At 42.3% G+C, this 22,319-nt stretch overlaps 1 protein-coding gene across 1 annotated transcript in view; it reads left to right on the top strand.

Annotated features, from left to right (window-relative positions):
- Nucleotides 1-22,319, top strand: part of crb2a (crumbs cell polarity complex component 2a) — a 39,490-nt gene that overhangs the window by 2,983 nt on the left and 14,188 nt on the right. Inside the window, exons 2-6 of the mRNA XM_070988298.1 lie at nucleotides 13,398-14,090; nucleotides 16,164-16,359; nucleotides 16,892-17,031; nucleotides 17,891-18,061; nucleotides 18,151-18,264. Of these exons, the coding sequence (XP_070844399.1) occupies nucleotides 13,398-14,090; nucleotides 16,164-16,359; nucleotides 16,892-17,031; nucleotides 17,891-18,061; nucleotides 18,151-18,264 (1,314 nt within the window). The remainder of the gene's footprint in view (nucleotides 1-13,397; nucleotides 14,091-16,163; nucleotides 16,360-16,891; nucleotides 17,032-17,890; nucleotides 18,062-18,150; nucleotides 18,265-22,319) is intronic.

Here is a 22,319-nt window from a genome sequence, read left to right as displayed (position 1 = left end):
CAAGTATTGTACTGAAGTACAAATTACTTGTGCCTTACTTGACAATTTATCGTTTCTGCTATGTTATACTGTTGGGAGCAATGCACTACAAAGTCACATGTTACTGTAAGTCCAATGGTTTTAACAATAAGAATAAGAAACAATAAAGTAATATAGCTATGTGTATATTGAGTATTGTAAAAGTAACACAAAAGATACTTTACCTCTAACTTCTTACTTTTATATGCAGGAATAGGTCATTCAGTTACTTTTGAGGGAAGTAACTCTTAATTGTAACAAGTTGGTCATTTTCAGCAACTTGCACAACACTGATGACACTTCCATCCCACTGCAAAATGAACACTTTTGCTTGTGTTACTTTAAGCATATGTCAGTGCTAATACTTTGGCACTGTTACTGCAGTAAAAATCTTTATGCAGGACGTTTGCTTGTAAGAGTGTATTTCTACAGTGTGGTTTTGCTACTTAAATAAAAGATCTGAGTACTTCCAGCACCTCTGATTTTAGCACTTCATTTACTGGGTATAGTTTGCGTGCAGGTGACTGCATATGTAGCCTACAACACATTAGTTTAGTGCCTAGTTATCTGCTTTAGATTTGGGGTGGGGTCTCCAAAGCTAGAGGGATGAAAAGATAAATAAGAATACAGTTTAAATTATAATAGTTTGGGAACTCTACTTATGTCACACCTTTGATTACAATGCTATAACTAGTTTGAAGAATGCTGTTTATATTCAAGAATGTAATGATTATAATACAAATGAATACTTTACTTGGATACTGAATACTGTATGAAAACTGCACTTTGGGAAGTATGAGTGGGATGTGAAAATCAACAAGTTCAATCAAAAATCAAGCTGGGGAACAAATTGTGCAAGTCGTGTTCATTAAATCACTTAAATACTGGTACTTTAAATGAACTTTTGAGCCACAGTTTTATATGAGCAATAGAATCACAAACTAATTTATATCAGCAATATATATCAGCTGCTCCAGCACACGTAGTTTTGCATAAGGATTTGTGAATCAACATGAAATACTGTAGGTGAAATACATTGTTTAAGACTGTGAAGTATTAGATTGCAACTGTAGTACCAACTTGAATGTCTGTTAACAAATCCTGGGAATCCTGGCAAGTGTGGCACATTTCATGAGGGTTTGAGTAGGGGAAGTTGGTGAAATGTGACGTCAAAGTGACAGAAGAAGAGTATGTGAGAGGCAATAGGTGACAGAGTAGGTGACAAAAGTACACACATACTAAGGGTGGAGGCTTCAAACTATAATCTGTGCAGGTATCCTGCCACCAGGAGATTAGTGGAGCAAGGGGATTGACCCAAAGGGACCAGAGGGATTACAACATGGAAAGGCTCTGGAGGTCAGGGAGGCCATCAAACCTGCTTCGGTGAAAGAGGGGGAGGGAAAGTAGGATGAAGAGTAGAGGTGGGGGGTGGATGAGGAGAAGGTGGTGGAGATAGGGGTCAAAAGAGAGGGGGAGGGTATGCACAATGAAAACCAATGCACTGACAGAGACGCAAAAATGAGAAAACGAAAAGTGACAGACAAGATCACACACAAAGGAAGAAAATGTTCAATTAATATCATATAAAATTTTTATTTTAGGAAATGTCAGGGTAAAAAATTGTATGTGTTAAATGCACTGGTTTGGAAAGTTGGAATCTCATGTTACTCCAGGATCTAGTACAGTGAAATTCATTTGCACCTTGTCCCAAAATAGGTGGTTCTTGAAGCTTAGTGACATAATCACTACTTGGAAGTGCATTATTTACCATTGGTTGTGGTTGGGTGGTGCAGGGCAGCTAATATGTTGGCTTCCCCCATTTTGGAATCTCTGATTCTTTCCATTCTCTTGGTTATCAGCACTGTTTAGATGGTTTGCAGAACAGTGCAAACTGTGAGAACTACATACCTCTCAAAAGTCAACTTTTCATAAGCCTGTTTTCAGCTTTGTGACGATTTTCCAACTAATCCACAAAGCTTTTTAAACAATTCATTTAGCTTAAGAATGAGGGGAATTTTCTCAACCCACAAAGGATCACTTCAATTCAATTCAATTCAATTCAATTTTATTTGTATAACGCCAAATCACAACAGAAGTTGTCTCAGGACACTTTCCATATAGAGCTGGTACAGACCAGTCTTCACTTCATCCTTCAATTTATCAGAACAATTCAAATCATCAGATCTGGAGATACATGGTTTTCTCTGGACAGAAAGGCCATGAAAAACTGCAATCTGAAAAGAAACTAGTAACTAAAGCTATCAGACCAATTTTGTGGAGTAAAAGTGCAATATTTGCCTCTGAGATGTAGTACAAGTAGAAAATACAGTACTTAAATATACTTAGTTATTTTTCACTATTGTATGTCCCTAGCCTTTACCAAGTGTTTTGTGCTAACCTTTTTGGTTAGACTTACCCTGACCTTAACATACTGTAGTTTCCACACACATACTGTATATTGCTGAAAGTGAAAGCTGAAACAACGTTGTCATTAAATGTGATCCAGGGTTTGGTTGAATTGTCTTGGCATTCTTGGCTAATGATAGAGTTAGAATGAAAGATCATTGTCGTAACAAGGATTAAAATATATTGTTTAAACAGTGAATTGCATGGCCAATGGTTGGGATATTTGCAGAAAAAAAGGAGGTGAACAAGAATGGACTCTTGAGGTACACTGCATAAGAAATCACAAGCAAAAGCACAAGCATAAATGAAACACGATGATCAGAACTTTCTCATGGACAGGTGTCTGTTAAATCAAGCATATCAGCTTCCACATATTCACACTTCCTTCCTGAACCTATTACCAAGCCTAATAAGCTTCTCAGGCACTGACAAATCACCAGTACCCCATGAAATAATTTAATACAGAGATCACTCACACTGACTGACTCGCTGACATCAGGCCTAAATACTCTTGTCCCTTGACGACATATGACTGGACAATGTTTCTCTGCCCATCTTTAACCTCACAGCAGTTTAAGTTTCTTACGAAGCAAGCAAAGGATCATCTCATCACTATTTATCCTGGTTTCCTTCTTACATTAAGGAGACTTGAAACTAATCTTGAAACCTTGACAGCCACCTGGGACTCCTCTAGTCTACAGGTGGCTAACACTCTCCTGCAGCCCATTTTAATCTGTGAAGTTCAAACACAATTAGTATCTACAGTTCAAACTAAGGGGAGAGCACACATCAACCAGAATTGGTAATGACAACAACCTTCTGCTTCAAAAGGGTGACATTGGGGCATCGTTGTAGAACTGCCTATATAAATCTTCGCTGTCCTCATTGGTGTCTCCCTCACTGTCCTCCACCTCAGCTTCCTGCATATAGATGCTTTGGGTCACATGTCTCTGTGGTCATGTTTGACAGGTGACTGTGCATCAGGGCTGAGAGATGAATATATGAAGGATGAGATCTGTACTTGGTTTTATGTTCAGATTTGAGATTCCCCCCCCACATGCTGCACTGCTCAAAGGCAGTGGAAGAGACATTTAAACCACCTTCTTGATGTTGGAGTAACAATCTGGATTGCTTGTATTTATTATTTGCCCAGCGTTTTACTGCTGGCTTTAAGTGCATCCAGTTTGTCAGCAAGGTGGTGTTTGTGATGTCCTGATCAGAGCAGCCCCCCAAATTCAGCAGACTGCAACTTTACCTTTAACTCCCCACTGTGCAATGCTCTGTACAATACGGCCCTCTGACATTCACTATTCAATTCAATTCAATTTTATTTGTATAGCGCCAAATCACAACAGAAGTTGTTTCAGGACACTTTCCATATAGAGCTGGTACAGACCAAGCTCTTTTATCTACAAAGAAACCAACAATTCCCCCATGAGCAAGCACTTGGCGACAGTGGCGAGGAAAAACTTCCTTTTAACAGGCAGAAACCTCGAGCAGAACCAGACTCTGGGTGGGCGGCCATCTGCCTCGACCGGTTGGGTGAGAGAGGAAGAGCAAGAGAGGGACAGACAGACAGACAGACAGACAGACAGACAGACAGACAGACAGACAGACAGACAGACAGACAGACAGACAGACAGACAGACAGACAGAAATGCAGTCAGAGAGAGAGAGAGAGAGAGACAGAGACAGAGAGACAGACATGCAGTCACAGTAACAGTGACAGTGGATGTAATAACAGCAGTAGCAGTTGCAGTGGATGTCAGGCAGGGCCAAGGCAGGAGACGCAGCTGAAATCCACAATCCAGATTCAGCCACTGTCCATGGGAACCTGCAAGACGACAAAGCACAGAGACTCCGGGGAAGGAGCTAAGTTAGTAACACGCCGTGGTAGGACATGAGAGCGTGCGGATGGAGAGGGACAGAAGGACAGAGGAGCTCGGTGTATCTTTGGATGTCCCCCGACAGTCTAATCCTATAGCAGCATAACTAGGGGCTGGTCCAGGACAAGCCTGAGCCAGCCCTAACTATAAGCTTTATCAAAAAGGAAAGTTTTAAGCCTACTCTTAAATGTAGAGACAGTGTCTGCCTCCTGGACAAAGACTGGAAGATGGTTCCACAGGAGAGGAGCTTGATAGCGAAATGCTCTGACTCCTGTTCTGCTTTTTGAGACTTTAGGAACCATAAGTAGACCTGCATTCTGGGAACGCAGTGTTCGAGTAGGGCAATAAGGTACTATGAGCTCTTTAAGATAAGAAGGTGCCTGGCCATTTATGGCTTTGTAAGTAAGGAGGAGAATTTTAAACTCTATTCTAAACTTTAGAGGGAGCCAGTGCAGAGTGGCGAGTATTGGAGAAATATGATCTCGCTTCCTGGTTTTTGTCAGAACACGTGCTGCAGCGTTCTGGAGCAACTGGAGAATATTCAGCAACGAATTTGGGCAGCCTGATAGTAAAGAATTGCAATAATCCAGCCTGGAAGTTACGAATGCATGGACTAGTTTTTCTGCATCATTTTGAGACAAAATATGCCTGATTTTTGCGATATTACGTAGGTGAAAAAAGGCAGTCCTTGAAATTTGTTTTACATGGGAGTGAAAGGACATGTCTTGGTCAAAGATAACTCCCAGATTCTTTACAGTGGTGCTGGAGGCCAGCGCAATGCCATCCATAACTGCTATGTCATCAGAAAGTGACTTTCTAAGATGTTTAGGGCCTACTACTATAACTTCAGTTTTGTCCGAGTTTAGCATCAGAAAATTGCAGGTCATCCAGGTCTTTATGTCATGAAGACATGCTTGTAGTCTAGTTAACTGACTGGTTTCTTCCGGTTTCATTGATAAATATAGCTGGGTATCATCTGCATAGCAATGAAAATTTATTGAGTGCTTCCTGATAATCTTACCTAAAGGAAGCATATATAAGGTGAATAGAATTGGTCCAAGCACAGAACCCTGCGGAACTCCATAGCTGACTTTAGTGAGCACAGAGGAGTCGTCATTAACGCGTACAAACTGAGAGCGATCTGACAAGTAGGATTTAAACCGCTAGCGCAGTTCCCTTAATGCCAATGAAATGTTCCAGTGTCTGCAATGGGATGCCATGGTCATTGGTGTCAAATGCAGCACTAAGATCCAGTAAGACTAGTACAGAGACAAATCCTTTATCAGATGCAATTAGAAGGTCATTTGTAACTTTAACCAGTGCTGTCTCTGTGCTATGATGCACTGGATCAAGAGTAGGCTTTTTCAGTAGCGGTTTTATCACAGCTACTTTAAAGGACTGTGGTACGTAGCCTGTTGATAAAGAGAGATTGATCATGTCTAAAACTGAAGAGTCAATTAGAGGTAATACTTCTTTAAACAGCTTAGTCGGGATAGGATCTAAAATACAGGTAGATGATTTTGATGATGAAATTATTGAAATTAGTTGGTGAAGGTCAACAGGAGTAAAACAGTCTAAAACTGCGACAGACTGAGTAACAGTTTCTACTATTTCTGCGTTTGAAGACCAAACAGTACCTGTTGACGGCAGGAGCCGATGAATTCTGTCTCTAATAGTTAGAATTTTATCATTAAAGAAGCTCATGAAGTCATTACTGTTCAGAGCTAAAGGAATACATGGCTCAACAGAATTATGGCTCTCTGTCAGCCTGGCTACAGTGCTGAAGAGAAACCTGGGATTATTCTTATTTTCCTCTATTAGTGCAGAGTAATAGGCTGCCCTGGCACTGCAGAGGGCTTTCCTGTATATTTTAAGACTGTCTTGCCAGGCGGACCGAAATTCTTCCAAATTGGTAGAACGCCATTTCCTTTCTATTTTCCGTGAAGTTTGCTTTAATTTGCGGGTTTGAGGAGTATACCATGGAGCTAACCTCCTCTGTTTAATTATCTTCTTTTTTAGGGGAGCAACAGAGTCAAGTGTCATACGCAACGATCCTATAGCACTATCAACCAGGAAGTCAATCTGGGAGGGACTAACGTTAGCATAAGACTCCTCTGTTGTATTGAGACATGGCATTGAATTAAATACTGATGGGATCATATCCTTAAATTTAGCTACAGCGCTATCAGACAGGAGTCTGGTATATGAATTTTTGCCTACTGGCTGGTAGTCTGGTAATATGAATTTGAAAGTTATTAAATGATGGTCTGATAAAAGAGGATTCTGTGAGGAGACTATTAAGTCTTCGATTTAAATGCCATATGTCAGAACAAGGTCGAGGGTGTGGTTAAAACAGTGAGTCGGTTCATGTACATTCTGGCGGAAGCCAACTGAGTCTAATACTGAGATAAACGCGGTGCTAAGGCTGTCATTATCAACGTCGACATGTACATTAAAGTCATCTACAATAATTACTTTATCTGCTTCAAGAACTAAACTTGATAGAAACTCGGAGAACTCAGCTATAAATTCGGAGTGGGGACCAGGAGAGCGGTATACTACAACAAATAAAAGTGGCTGCACTGTTTTCCATTTCTCATGAGAAAGAGTGAGAACAAGGCTTTCAAATGAGTTATAGTCGAGTTTAGGTTTAGGGTTGATCAAAAGGCTTGAGTCAAAAATGGCTGCAACTTCACCTCCTCTGCTGCTGCCTCGAGGAATGTGAGTATTAATATGGCTCGGAGGAGTAGCTTCATTTTGGCTCACATACTCTTCAGGACACAGCCAGGTTTCAGTCAGACAAAATAAATCAACATTATGGTCTGATATTAACTCATTTACTACAGCAGCTTTAGAGGACAGAGATCTGATGTTAAGGAGTCCACATTTAATTCTCCTATCTTGTTGTACTATTGCAGAGGTTGTTCTAATTTTAATTAGATTCTTATGTTTAACTCCTCTTCTCTGTACTTTTGGTTTACTTAGTTTACGTGGTTGGGGGGCAGACACAGTCTCTATGGAGTGTTGGGTGGGTAACTGCTCTAATGGAGGCGCAGAGAAGCATGTAGGACTGCAGCTCTGCCTCCTGGTCTCAACTCTGAGTTGTCAGGGGTGAGGTTCATAAATAAAATTGGTCAGATTTCTAGAGATGAGAGCTGCTCCCTCCAAAGTGGGATGGATGCCGTCTCTCCTAATCAGACCAGGTCTTCCCCAGAAAGTCTGCCAATTATCAATGAAGCCCACACCGTTTGCTGGACACCACCTCGACAGCCAGCGATTGAACGATGACATGCGGCTAAACATATCATCACTGGTCAGATTTGGCAGGGGTCCAGAGAAAACTACGGAGTCCGACATCGTTTTAGCATATGTACACACCGATTCCGAGTAACTGCTTCAATAAAGCAAAACCTCAGCATAGGAAGACATTCATTTTGTTCTGCCATTTAGTAAGGGCACGGCTGCACTCTTCAGCTTGACTAACTTGTTTGATGTTGGACATTTCTTTGTAGATGGTGGAACGCCAAAGTACAGTAGCTGCTACATATCTGTTGTTTTTTGGACATGTCTTACAGCACTGGGTCAAATGTGTTGACAAGAAATGACAGTTGCTGCCTCTTCTTTTGTTGAATGCGATTGGCATCCATAAGTGTTGCATTATTTTTGTTACTACATAAGTTGGTATGTTGTTACAGTGAGAGAAAAAGAGTCAGTGTGTAAATACGTAGTTATACTCATATGTGCAATGTAGATATCAATCACTGCTTCAGTTTATTTCCAGAAAAGAATTCAGTCACTTTGATAATATCACATGATGTCTACTGGAGAGATTATCAGAACTGAAATCAGCTTTATTGGCCAAGTATGTGAACACATACAAGGAATTTTACTCTGGTTTTTAAGTTGCTCTCAATGCACTTACACAGAGGGCAATTTACAGGAAAAGTAGTTGAACAAAGATAGGTAAAACTAAATATAGAACTATAATGTACATGCAAGTGGGTGAAAAATAAATGCACACACACACACGTACACACACACACACACACACACACACACACACACACACACACACACACACACACACACACATACATACATACACACACACACACACACACACACACACACATATATACACACACACACACACACACACACACACACACACACACACACACACACACACACACACACACACACACACACACACACAAACATCTCTATTGTAGGTAACGGGATGATTTGTAGGTAACGGGCAAGCACTCTTCATCAGAGTGATGGCCTGTGGGAAGAAATGTTCTTCTGTCTGTTTTTTTTGGCGTACAGAGTGCTGGAGTTGGAACAGGTTGTAGTTATGTTTCCGGCCCGTTTTCTGACTCTGGAGGTGTATAAGTCCTAAGCTGTGAACAGGTTGGCACCAGTGATTGTCTCTGCAGTCCTGGCTGTACGTTGGAGTCAGTTCCTGTCCTGTTTGGTGGCTGATCCAAACCAGACAGTGGTGGATGAACACAGAGCAGACTGATAATTGCAGTGTAGAACTGGATCAGCAGCTCCTGAGGCAGGTTGAACTTCCTGAGCTGGTGCAGGAAGTGCATCCTCTGCTGGGTCTTTTTGATGATGGACTCAATGTTGGATGCCCACCTTTGGTCCTGGATCCCAGAAACCTGAAGACTGCCACAGCAGACACAGTGCTGTTGAGTATGGTGGTGGGGGGCAGTGTTGGGGGGCTTCTCCTGCAGTCCACTGTCATCTCATCCCATCATGAGTGCAGTATGTAGAAACTCTAATAACTCTTGTAACTCTTGTGATAACTGTGTGCTCGTCACTGGGAACAACTCCATGTTGTCCACAAGTCCATCAACTGTTGAGGTAAGCATCGTAATCCTTTGAGAAGATGGTCTTGTGGGCTTCAGATGTCTATAGCTGTTAGCAGCTCTGGACCAGAATTGAGGAGAGCTTGCCTATGATCAAAGCAGTGCGTGATCTAAGCACTGAAACAGCTGCATATGCATTTTGATGGCATGCTTATTATACTTTAGTATTTGAGCCTGAGACAACAATCTAATCTATTCTAATCTAATCATAATCTTTGACAATTGTTTTACCTATTACAGCATACAGCTCTGTATGTTTTTGTTTCATTTTGCCACATTGCAGGATAAAGCTGGCATTGTTCTGTATTTTTCTTATGGCCACAAATTCCATGAAAAGATCCAAACCAAACACGTGTTAGTCCATCACACAACATTTTAGGACATATATTTGTACTCTGATTCTCATCTCCAAGTCTTAAAGTTTGAAAACACAGCCCAAAAATATATATATATTTTTAAACAAACATTACTTAAACAGGAGGAAATAATACCTTTGTTGGAAACTATTTTCAGCAGCAGATCGATCCACTTTTGATGTCCATGTCACCCAGTGTGGCTCACTGTGGCTCGCTTTAAGATCACACTGGAGCTCTATGGCGCTATGGTTTGTTTGTCATAGGATTTGTTGACAAGAGCAGAAATGGAGAATATCAGACTTATTCTTGAAGTAGCTGTGACCTGCTCCTTTCTGACTAAAACCATCAAACTAAAATTCAGCCAATCTGCTTCATTGAGCAATGTGAGGGTGTGATTTGATCAGATTGACAGTGCTGGCGGCTGCACGGTGGCGCAGCAGGTAGTGCGCGTGCCTCACAGCAAGAAGGTCATAGGTTCGATTCCCGGTTTGGGCCTTTCTGTGTGTGTGTGAAGTTTGCATGTTCTTCCCGTGCATGCGTGGGTTCTCTCCGGATACTCCGGCTTCCTCCCACAGACCAAAAACATGCTCATTAGGTTAATTGGTGACTCTAAATTGCCCCTAGGTGTGAGTGTGAGTGTGAATGGTGTGTGTATGTGCCCTGCGATCGGCTGGCGACCGCCCGTTGACAGCCGAGATAGGCTCCGGCCCCCCCGCGACCCCGAAAGGGATAAGCAGCATAGAAAATGGATGGATGACAGTGCTGGCGACATGAGCAGACAACTGCCATTGCTTATATTAGAAACCGAGGAAGCAGCCCCCTGAAAATGCTTTGCAAGCTTCTTATGGAGTTCTTTTGCTTTGTGGGTATGCTTTGCAGCTGCCTAGAGGAGCCCACGGCTGCTGACTGCTGGAATAAGGTTTGGGGAGTCACAGTATTTAAAAAGCTTTATTCTTCTTAATGATAATGGTGAACAAGCCATATCATTAAACTAGCTACTGTCAGAGGAATTAAGGTCAGAGATCTTACAGAACAAAAATAATCTTGCTTAAAATGTTGAAGAGAATGTTTCATCTTTAACTTTATGCCTTTTGGAGATCAGTCCATGTTCTACTCATTTAACTATTTCATTAACTTTGTCATACCACTGTAAATATGTGACACCATCTTTTTCCAGTAGAGCACCACCTACTTCAAAACTCTGTGTGGTAAACAAAACACCACATAAAATAGATATGACCAGAAGTGCTGTACCTGTAGCAGAAATGAGTATGTTAATGCAGCACTCTATGTTGTGAATAATCTTTGGTGTAGAGCATAACTGAGGCTTTAAGGCTTGATCTTGGGAATGAATATAGAAGGTTTTGAACGAACTTTGTCTTGACTTGACTTGACTATGGTTGTCCCTCATCGGGTGTTCACTACAATCCTGTAAGGCGAGTTCAAAGTCCTGATTAATGTTTGTATTAATATGTCTTCACTCACATTCTGAGCTCATTTTATCGAGATACAGTGGTGTCAAACAGATTCATGGCCTTCTAAAGGGGTCAAGGAGAAGAAAAAAAAGTCAAAATGTGCATAATCTTCTGTTTTTATTTCTGTCTTGGTTATGGAAAAAGCCCAATGATGGCAGACTTTTGCAACAAATAATACATGAGTGGCCATCTTTCTCACTACTAATTCATCTCATTAAATATTTTATCTCTCTCTGCCTCCCCTTTCTTCCCCTCCATAACTCCCTTCACAGTTAATATCTTTCACTTCAGTGAGAATTTGGATACGGGACACTGATCAAAGTGTTGGGGGCTGGGAGGCTGGGAGTGGTGGATGGGGTATTTTGGACAGGGAGTTGAGATTGGTCCAGCAAAAGGAATGTGGACTGATTCCACAGAGACCTCATGGCATTGGATGATCAGGGCAGACAGCGTATGTATTGTAAATCCTCACTAAACTACCCCAAAGCCCCCACCCCTCCATTCACATCCACTTTGTAAATTGACATATGGAACAGCCCCACAAACTGAGAGCATAGCTATTCATGGAGGATAATGCACAATGCAGTCATTATTTACACTGGCTACATGCTAATTGAGACAAGAAACACAATTATTTATGTAAAAAAAGAAAAAAGCAATTGCCTGTTGGGCTGACCTAGTGTTCACTAACAGTGAAACTTGTGCCTCATGCGTCTTTGTGAAACAAGACTAAAAATCCCACAAGGGGCCCTTAGAGGCCACAGACAGATCTTTGGCCCAGATAGGGTGAGGAGGCACAGACACATACAGGGTTAAACTTCGCTCTATAGTTCTGCTGTTGGGTAAAAACTGTACCCGAACTTAAACATTTTTGCTGGTGCTATAGATGAGGAGAGTCTGCCTACCACCTGTCCAGTGCTTCTGCAAACAGATCCTCACTGACATGCTTCTCCACAGATATTATCAAAACATTCCTGAAAATTGTCAAAGGAAACCTGTCGCTCTATGTTTGGAAAGTATAAAGATAATGAATTTGCTTACTTATTTTAATGCAGGCTTACTGTTGAGGACTGCAGGGGAAATATTCACAATAAAAGATACAATAAAATAAGTAGGTTGACAATGAATAGAGTTTTTATTATACCAAACATTTTAATCTTATAAAATACAATATTATATGTGGAGTAAAACAAGTCCCAGTGACCTGAAGCTCACTTCATGTAAGGTTTGCACTTACTTCCGATCGTTTCTGTGTTCATGGAGGATGTTTAAATCAAAGACATGAAATCCCAATCAATCTCTCTGAGAATGAATAAGTTTTCTCAGCATTAGCAGATAAATCCAAAATCAGAGTAGCACGTCCAGTCTTTAAGTTCAGGGAATGTTTTGGACACGAGAAATAATTTTTTAAAGATCATTATCAAATCATTTCAAGTCAAAAGAAAGGCTGAAAGGGCATGAGTCAAGAGTTTATGCCGAGAGCAAGGCAGACACTGGGACATGTGTGGGAGGGTTTAGGTGTACAGTATATGTGAGGATTTAACACCTCTGCATCTGGAAGTCGGTGCCAGGACTCTCCCACACAGTCTGTCTTTTCAAATGCAGTGAGATCAGATTAGAGGAAATGTCACAATGAATAAGTGTAACAGGTTTAAAAGCAGGTGGCCTATTTTAATGACACTTGGTCATTTCAGGTCATCTACTTGTTTGTTGCTGCTAATTGGAAACATTGTGTCCCAGTAGCACGCTGTTAATCATATGACCACCTGACATGTAACAAGTCTCATGACGTGTGCAGTCTGTGGTCCCACAACAGTCCAGACCAGCTGTAGGTTGTAGTTCAGGGTGGTGCGGTAAATTACTGACAATGCCAAATTATTCTTAGATATTATGTAATACTGAAAGACAAGTCATTGAGGATAAGTGGATGGAATGAATTAATGCCTGTACAGAATCTGTACTAAAACTAAATACAAAATAAACAATAAACAACATTGCTGAAATTGTCAAATTATTTGAAATTGAGTATACTTTATTTTATTTTTTCACAAGAACAGATTTGAACCATCTTTGTTCAGAAACCTGAGACCCTTTCTGCACGTCATGTGATTCCATAGAGGGCCCGGCGCTGTTTAAAGTTCTGATCCTGATGCACGTGTTGGTTTTGATGACATGTCAGTGATACATATACAATACACAGCCAAACTAAAAACAGCAAAATCGGACAAAATGTGTGTTATTTTTTTGTTGAGGTTTCTCTGAATTTGCACTTTGACACATGCTGTCCCCTAGGTTTGGAACCATTTCTCTGTAGCATAGCAGATTTGTTATTAACATGCATTGATTAATCATCAGCATAACATTTCCTTTGCTTTCCAGGAATCCTCTGCACAGCCACATCAGACAAATGTTTGTCGGCACCTTGCCACAATGGAGCTTCTTGTGTGGACACCATGGATGATTATGCCTGTATCTGTGCCAGAGAGGGGATCCGATACATGGGCAAAAACTGCGACGAGCTCTATGACGCCTGCTCATTTGCTCCGTGTGAAAACTGCACCAGCAGCCCTGGCACCACAGAATACCACTGCATCTGCCCTGATGGACTAACAGGTGATAACTGTACAGAGGAGGTGGACGAATGTCAGAGCAACCCGTGCTCTGAACCCCGCTCTCTGTGTGTGGACCAGATGAATGGATACTTCTGCAGATGCCCTGCTGGGTATGGAGGATTGGACTGCAGGACACATGTGACTGACTGCATCGATGATCCCTGTAGGAACAATGGGACTTGTGTATTACGTCCAGAGGGCTTTGAATGCCACTGTGCACGAGGGTTTGAGGGCACAACCTGTGAGGAAGATGTGAATGAGTGTTCATCAGAGCCCTGTCAGAATGGAGCTATCTGCATAGATGGAGTGGCAGAGTTCCACTGCTTCTGCGTCCCTGGTTTTCAGGGCTTTAACTGTGAAATCGACATCAACGAGTGTGCTTCACGACCCTGTGAGAACAATGCCACCTGCATCAATGAGAAGGATCACTACGAGTGTGAGTGCCTGGTGGGCTTTACAGGTACATTCAAAAGTCTCACGCACACACACACACACACACACACACACACACACACACACACACACACACACACACACACACACACACACACACACGCATACACACACACCTACACACACACACACACACACACACACACACACACACACACACACACACACACACACACACACACAGGACACCTCAAACATGCACTGGTTTAAATCAGTACAATCAGTACACAAAGTAAGTCTGTTTAACTTTAATTCCATATGAATTTTGTCCCTTCTGTCACTACACTATAACTATTCTTTGCCAGTCTGGTGCTAAGGTTTTAAAGTATCTTAACTGCCCCCATGAGCTGTGTGTCACAGCCACTGCTGCAGCTGCAACTGCTGACCATGTTGGTGAGCGGCCAAATCAGCAGCCAAACCACAATAACTAACTTCCTGTTGTTTTCAGAAGACCAGCATGCACCTGTCCCTTTCACTTCACACAGTCGTCTAATGTGTCTCCCCCTGCAGCCCTTCAACTCTCACTTGCTCTCCCTGTGGTTTGCTCTGCTTGAAAGGATAAGACTGGTGATATTCATTACTCAACAAATCTCATGAAATGACCCACACCAACAGTGTGTTTGTACATCTCTCAATACTCTCATTTCCCAACCCTGTCCAGCTCTCAGCCCTAAGCCCACCGGTTCTTCTATTTACATTTTCAAAATACCTCAGAAATGAACAGTTTCAGTCATTTTCAGTCACATCTGATGAAACCACACCCACACAGTCACACTGAGTTTATGTATGTGTGTGTGTGTGTGTGTGTGTGTGTGTGTGTGTGTGTGTGTGTGTGTGTGTGTGTGTGTGTGTGTGTGTGTGTGTGTGTGTGTGTGTGTGTGTGTGTTTATTTGAGGTTGTTATTTATTTGAGGCGATTCCCGAAAGGGATAAGCGGCATAGAAAATGGATGGATGGATACAAAGACAAATCTAGAATATCACCAGACTTATCCTTTGATTACAAACACTTTAATGCTACATTAAAATTTGTCCATCGGGCTGGGTTATGATTAAAAGTACGAAATGACCTGAAAAGATAAAGTACTTTTCCCTGTGTCAAAAATTATCTTTAATAGCATTATTCTTTGAATTGATATAATGCTTATATGGTGTATTTTCCTAAATACAAATGTATTCAATCAAATGATCACAAACAAACTGACACGCCTATTAAAAGTACTAAAACACAGGGGTACTGGTTGGTTTCATGAGATCTGGATTAAATATAAAGAAGCTGTCATGTGCACTGTACCTGGTGAGTATTTAGAGATAACAGATACATACAATGCACAAAGAGTGGGAGGAACAGGGGTCAGCAGGGGCCTACAACTCATTTTTGCCTTTGGACCCAGAAGCAGATTACTCCAGCTGTGGATTACTGCCCCATAGCATGTATGACTGTGTCATCATTAATCATATCCTCAAAGAACACAACAGCAGAGAGACGAGGACTTTCTGCTCCCTGACACCTTTTATTTGTCCCTCTAGAGGTTTCTCTACTTGTTCCTCACCGTCATTTGTTAATTCCAAAGTGTTTTGTTTGTTCCTGATAAACTGGGCACGAGGAGTATTTTAAGTGCACACTAAGACGTTTTTAGTCAGGCATCTTATCTTCGGCTCAGATAAAGTCTCCGTGCAGAGTGAGAGAAAACACTCCCATCTTGCTTTTCTTACACTCCTTTCTTTCTCCGTGAGTCTGCTCTGTGTCAGAGGAGCTTCATGTTATCTGTGAGTGGGCGGCTCAGATCAGCAATCCTGCATTCCCCTCTCAATCACTTTGTTCAGAGAATTTAAAGACAGGCTTTTATCATCACAGGTATCTGGAGAGCAGAATAGACACACTGATGCAGACATTTGGGCAGTGCAGTGTGAGTGGTGTGTTGATCTTTAAAGGTGACTGATCCTTTGGCCACACAGTACCTTTAACAGATATAAGACAGAGGGCATTTCATTCCCACTATCATCATCATCATCATCATCATCATCATCATCATCATCATCATCATCATCATCACTGCTTTCATATCCCTCCTCCACCAGGAGTCAACTGTGAAACTGAAATAGATGAGTGTGAGTCGAACCCCTGCCGCAACGGAGCCACCTGCAACGACCTGATCGGCATGTACTCCTGCGAGTGTCTGCCCGGGTTCGACGGCGTCGACTGTGAGGTCGATGTTGATGAGTGCGTCAGTGAGCCCTGTCAGAATGGAGCTGTCTGTCATGACATGGTGAACAGGTAGGCCGATGCTCAAGCTGAAGTTACTGTCTGTAGGAGCTACAGTGATTGTTAATGCAACGGTGATATCTTCTAGTCACCTTTTACCTGCTAACATTGTCTTAAGTCCCTAATATGTTCTAAATTGGACATGGACATCACATTGGATGGAAGACTCACACATGGCTCTCTACATAGAGGTTATTTTTAACAACCTACTGCATCAATCGAACATGCCACCAAAATATTTGTCCTCAATAACTCAAAGATTACTTCAGATCACCAGACACACGCTAGAAGTGAAAAATGTCTCTGACTGGGATGTTTTAGAGTGAGCATTCATTACTGGTATCTGCTTCATCTTGAGCCACTTCTGCATTAGCTTCAGTTTTTTTAATTACCATGGTGGTGGCCATGCTCTCATTTTGTGTTGCATATCAGTTGACACAGAAGAACTGGCAGTCCCATTAATGCTTTGAGAAATCGTCATGGCAACTTTGCTGTTGGAATTCTGATACCCTGCTGTATAAATACTTAATTGTGTGTCTTGCAGCTACGAATGTGACTGCAGTGATACAGGATTCGAGGGTGATTACTGTGAAGTGGACATCCCTGAGTGTGCCTCTGATCCCTGCCAGCACGGTGCCACGTGTTTAGAGGGAATCAAAGAATACACCTGTCTCTGCTGGCCAGGTACTGACCTATCTGCTGCACCCCAAGCCTTTCTGTGCCAACACGCAAGGTTGTGAAATGAGCTGATTTTGAGCCCAGACTACTTCTCGCTGTAGGTTTACGCAAAACCACAGTTTGATACACATGCAGTATGTAGAATTCCCACTGAGATGCAAACTGCCCACAGAGAAGAAATCAGGTGACCTGCAACTAATTCACAATACAAGTGTACACATTTAAAAAAAATCTTTGTAAAGCCGTAAGCATGAATGTCAAATTGTGCTCTGTCACTCAAAGAGGACACATGGAACTGCTTTCTTTCACTACAATAGTAGCTACTAGTATTTTTGCTTTGCACCAGAACATTCAATGAAATCCTTTCTCTTAAAAATAAGTTTATTTCAGGTGTGAAATCACAAGTTTTTACTGCTCAGTAACAAATATAGATTATACTATTTTGCACAGCAATAATTATTTTTTTTATTTTTCTATATTTTTTCTTAATTAGAACAACATGCTGCCATCAATGACTAAACTTAACAAGTTTAAAGTCATGCTAGCAGCTCTGTGGCTTCACAGCTGCAAACATACTTAGCATTGATAACGTTAACAATGCTGATATTAGGCAGGTAATATTTACCATGATGACCTTTTTAGTTTAGCATTTTACCATCAAACATTTGCTACTTAGCAACCAACATGAAGTACAGCTGTGGCTGATGGGAATCACATTTTGGTTCATAAATTGTTGTTAATGTATCCCAACATGGAAAACACTCTTCCTCACAACTTGTAACTGATCTGAGATGTTTGGAACACTTCATATGTCTGTGTGTTTAGTGTGAATAAAACAGAAAAAGCTATGTTTTGTTTTCTCCAGGTTACGAAGGACCAAACTGTGAGACTGACATCGATGAGTGTGCCGAGCAGCCCTGTGAGAATGGTGGGGAGTGTTTCGAGCGCTCAGATCCGTCTCACTGGGAGCTGGACTGGGAGCTCAGCTTTGCAGATGCAGCTGGATATATTTGCCAGTGTCAGCCAGGGTTTGCAGGTCATTAACACTCAAGAACCAATTAACAAACATTTCAGATCTTACACAGTTTTTCCTCTGACAATCATTCGATTTATTTCACATTATAGGAGAGAACTGCTCCGTCAACATTGATGAGTGTGAGTCTGAACCCTGTCAGAATGGAGGCACTTGTGAGGACAAGATCAACGGCTACACCTGTACATGCTCAGTTGGATTTCTAGGTGAGTCTTGCACCTTCTTATAAATAGACAGATAGCATCTGATGCATGTTAAATTTAACTATATGTATTAAATAAAGCCTTTTTTTTAACAGTGGCAACACTTTTTCTCTCAATGTAAAAAAGCATTTTTAATTTTCTGCTATTATCAAAAGACCTAAGCTGAAACATTCAAACAAACGACAAAAACAGGTCCAGCCTAATAATACCTTCAGTTTGAATTTAGAATACATTTTCAAACAGAACAAGGACTGTGGATTTTGGAGAAATGATTACAGCCAGCAAGACCTGTTTCAATGTTCATATGGACACCTGACTCGAAAAACTGTCAACTTTAAAGGGATCACGGGAGTCGTTAGTAGTGATGTACTAGGCATGTACATTAAAGATTTCAGCAGATGAAACTTTGGAAATGCAGTTTTGGTTGTATGACCCTGAAATTAGCCCATGTTGAATCAGTTTTTATATTTTTCATAATTCTGTTTATTGATTCATTATCATTGTTTAATCTATGAATCATCATGAAACATGGGCCTGAGCCAAAGGAAGCATTTTCAATTATTTTTTTTCTCTCACCAACAGTCTAAAACATAAAGATTTCCAGTTTACAGTGAAGATCAGAGGTGGGCCGTACTATTAGGCCAGGGGTGGGCAAACTGTTCCACAAAGGGCCGCTGTGGCTGCAGGTCTTCTTTCCAACCAAGCAGCAGCACACCAGACTTGACTCATTCAATCAACTGATCTCACTCTTCAGACAGCTGATTGGTCAAACTGTGAGCTCTTGATTGGTTGGAAAGAAAACCTGCAGCCACAGCGGCCCTTTGTGGAACAGTTTGCCCACCCCTGTATTAGGCAAACCAGGCATTTGCCTGGAGCCCCGGGCCCCATATAAGGCCTTTGGGGCCCCAAAAATGCATTTTTTTTATAATTTGTCCCCATATTACTTTTTTTCAATCAATATCTCTTCACAATAGTGGCATCGGGATGTCTAATTTGATCAATGACTCATGTTTTGACGGTCTTTCTACCAACCGTGCACCCCCTTCAGTCTGCACTGCATGGACTATTCCATGTTACGTATCACGCTCGATCGCGCTGTGCTTATGCGGAAATGATAACGGCTCGTAAAATCCAAACAACAAACAAACGGAAAAAGAGAGAAAGAGACATGAAGCGAGTGTACGAAAGTGGATCGCAAAAAAAGAAAAAGAGGGACCAAAGGCAGCAGTTCATCTCAAAGCTGCCAAAGCTGTCAAGCTTCTTTACCGGAACCACAGCAGCGGAGTCAGCGAAAGCAATAAGGACATATTAGGTTCAGTGGCGAACTTAGCCATTTGGGGGCTCCAGGCAAACAGTCATTTGGGGGCCCCTGCATCTACCAGTCTAATGTACCTTATATGTATATTCCATGGACATTGCAAACTCTCATACTGTCTTAAAGCATGGATGTGTGCAAATAGATTTGAATTTGAATTTGAATTTATGACACAGTGACACTGTGTCATAATGTGTCTCATAACTGATCTAATTGTTTTGTATACTATTCTCACTTTGCAGGTGACACAAGATTGACCACAAGGCCCTTTCCCTAACCCTGTCTTTCAACATATTTTATTCTTTTTTTAAATAAATCTTTATTCATCCTGGAATAATAATTGTCAAGTCTTTACTAATATTGTATAACAAAGGTCACATCTTTGTTCAGACTTGAAGAGTCAAGATTATCTTGTCAGTGAAACATGCATTAGTCAGGGGTTGAAGAAGACCAGGAAAACTACATTTGAGACAAATTCAAATCTATTTGCACACATCCACACTTTAAGACAGTATGAGAGTTTGCGATGTCCATGGAATATACATATAAGGTACATTAGACTGGTAGATGCAGGGGCCCCCAAATGACTGTTTGCCTGGAGCCCCCAAATGGCTAAGTTCGCCACTGAGTATGCAGATCATCTTCCTCTCAGGTCATCCCTCGTCTTCTTTCTCCTGCAGCTTTGTCTCACATTTTTCCCTCTTCCCCCAAACTGTGACCGTTTTCCGCAGCGAGCGGAGGAAACGCTGAGGGATTTCAACTCAATGCTTTTGTGCAGTTACGCACACGAGCGGCTGACAGGTGCTTCCACCCAGTGTTAACAGGTGGAACTACAGCACCGCGCGTGACAGCCGATTGGGCAAGGAGTGGGACTGCTGGCAGTGGACGAACACAACAGAGGATATTTACTCAACTACTGCACAAATTGATGGACTTAGTTTCCATTTTATGCTGTTTTATCCTTCTACTCCACTACATCTCAGAGGCAAATATTGAACTTTTCACTCCTCTAAGATCAGACTTTATTGATCCCACGGTGGGGAAGTTAAAAAGTGCGCAGGACACAAAACTGAAAAACAACTATATGAACATTATGTGCAGATTATAAAAATACTACTGCCCATAAAAAGTACTATTGCCAGTATTGTTAGGAGAAAAGCTCCCAGTGACGTGTTGGTCTGACAGCTGCTGGGATGAAGGACCCAGTCCTGTAAGCCAGCTCAGCATTTCTTATTTTTTTGGTCAGTTCTGCATTTTATACCTTGTTGGCTCAGATAAGTTGAATATAACCTGTGTAAACATTGACCAGTTGTAAGTATTAGAACTGGAAGAAGTTCCTGAAACATGAAAAATACAATTTACAAATTTATTGTGTCATTTATAGTGTGGGAGAAACCGGAGCACCCGGAGAAAACCCGTATGGATGGACAATCAAGTCTTACAAAGTAAGAACTGCAAAGGCAATCAAGATGGAAATGACAATCCATCCCAGAAGTATGCCTATGCTTATGAGCAGATACTTCAATGCAGCTTTACAGGAACCTCTGACGGTTCCCTTCTTCTTCGCTTCCCTCACATGGAAATCCCGGATGCAGTCCTGCAGAGTCTGGACGACGGTCGCTTCCACAGCTGGATCCTCTGATTTGATGAGAGCCTCCAGCTGCAGCCCGCTGTCGAACTTCTTCTTCTTCAGCTCTTTGATCACAGTCTTGCACATCTTCCTCGTGTTCTTGAAATCCGGACAGGCGAAGTTTGTGATGTGGGACAGACCCTCCATCGTTTTGTCTCGGAGTCTCTTGATGTGCGTGGCCCACTCCTCATCGCTGCGTTCCTTCAAGGCGCCGCACTTCATCAACACTCTGGCCGTCAGCAGGGTGACGAAGAGCCTGAGCTCCTGTCCACCCTCCTCGGGTTTGGCCTCTCCGGTGGAGGATGGGGGGGTGGCGGGGGGCTCCCGTCCACCCTCCTCGGGTGTGGCCTCTCCGGTGGAGGATGGGGGGGTGGCGGGGGGCTCCCGTCCACCCTCCTCGGGTGTGGCCTCTGCGGCGGGGGGTGGGGGGGTGGCGGGGGGCTCCCGTCCACCCTCCTCGGGTGTGGCCTCTGCGGCGGGGGGTGGGGGGGTGGCGGGGGGATGGAGCTCCCGTCCCTCTTCGGGTGCGGACCCCCCAGCGGAGGCTGGAGGGATCTCAGGAGACGTGGATCTCGGCTCGACGGTGGTGACCTCAGAAATGCTCTCCATGTCTTGTAGTGTCTGTGCTGGATTGTGTTCAAATACCTCACGAGTTTCTGCTTCTGACGTTGCCTTTGATGCGTACTGGTCTCGATCGTTCAGCGCTCTGTGCTGTGAGACCTGATCCTGACTCTTATAGGCTGAGTGGCTTTGATGTCTTTACAGTCTAAAGTCGCGCTTTGGTGCCCCGTGACGTCACGCACGCGCGCGCGCATGCACTAGTGCACGTTCTCTTCCAAACACAGCACTAAAAAATGAAATACCTTACTCATTAAAAGTGACAATAATGATCAAACTCTTCACCAGCATCCTCAGGGTGGAAACGGTGGAACAAATACTTTGACTTCAGTCAAAGTACCAGTGGAACAGTGTAAAAATACTCCGTTACAAGTAAAAGTCCTGCATTCAACATCACACCTCCGTAAAAGTACACAGGTATTATCAGCAAAATGTACTTAAATGTTTACATGTGGATGTTATTCAGTCGATTCTTTTGTCACAAATAGATTCTGA

Source organism: Chaetodon trifascialis, chromosome 20, assembly GCF_039877785.1.
Source record: "Chaetodon trifascialis isolate fChaTrf1 chromosome 20, fChaTrf1.hap1, whole genome shotgun sequence".
Lineage (NCBI taxonomy): Eukaryota > Metazoa > Chordata > Actinopteri > Chaetodontiformes > Chaetodontidae > Chaetodon > Chaetodon trifascialis.
Note: the sequence above shows the minus strand (reverse complement) of the source record. Positions and strands in the feature narration are given on the sequence as shown.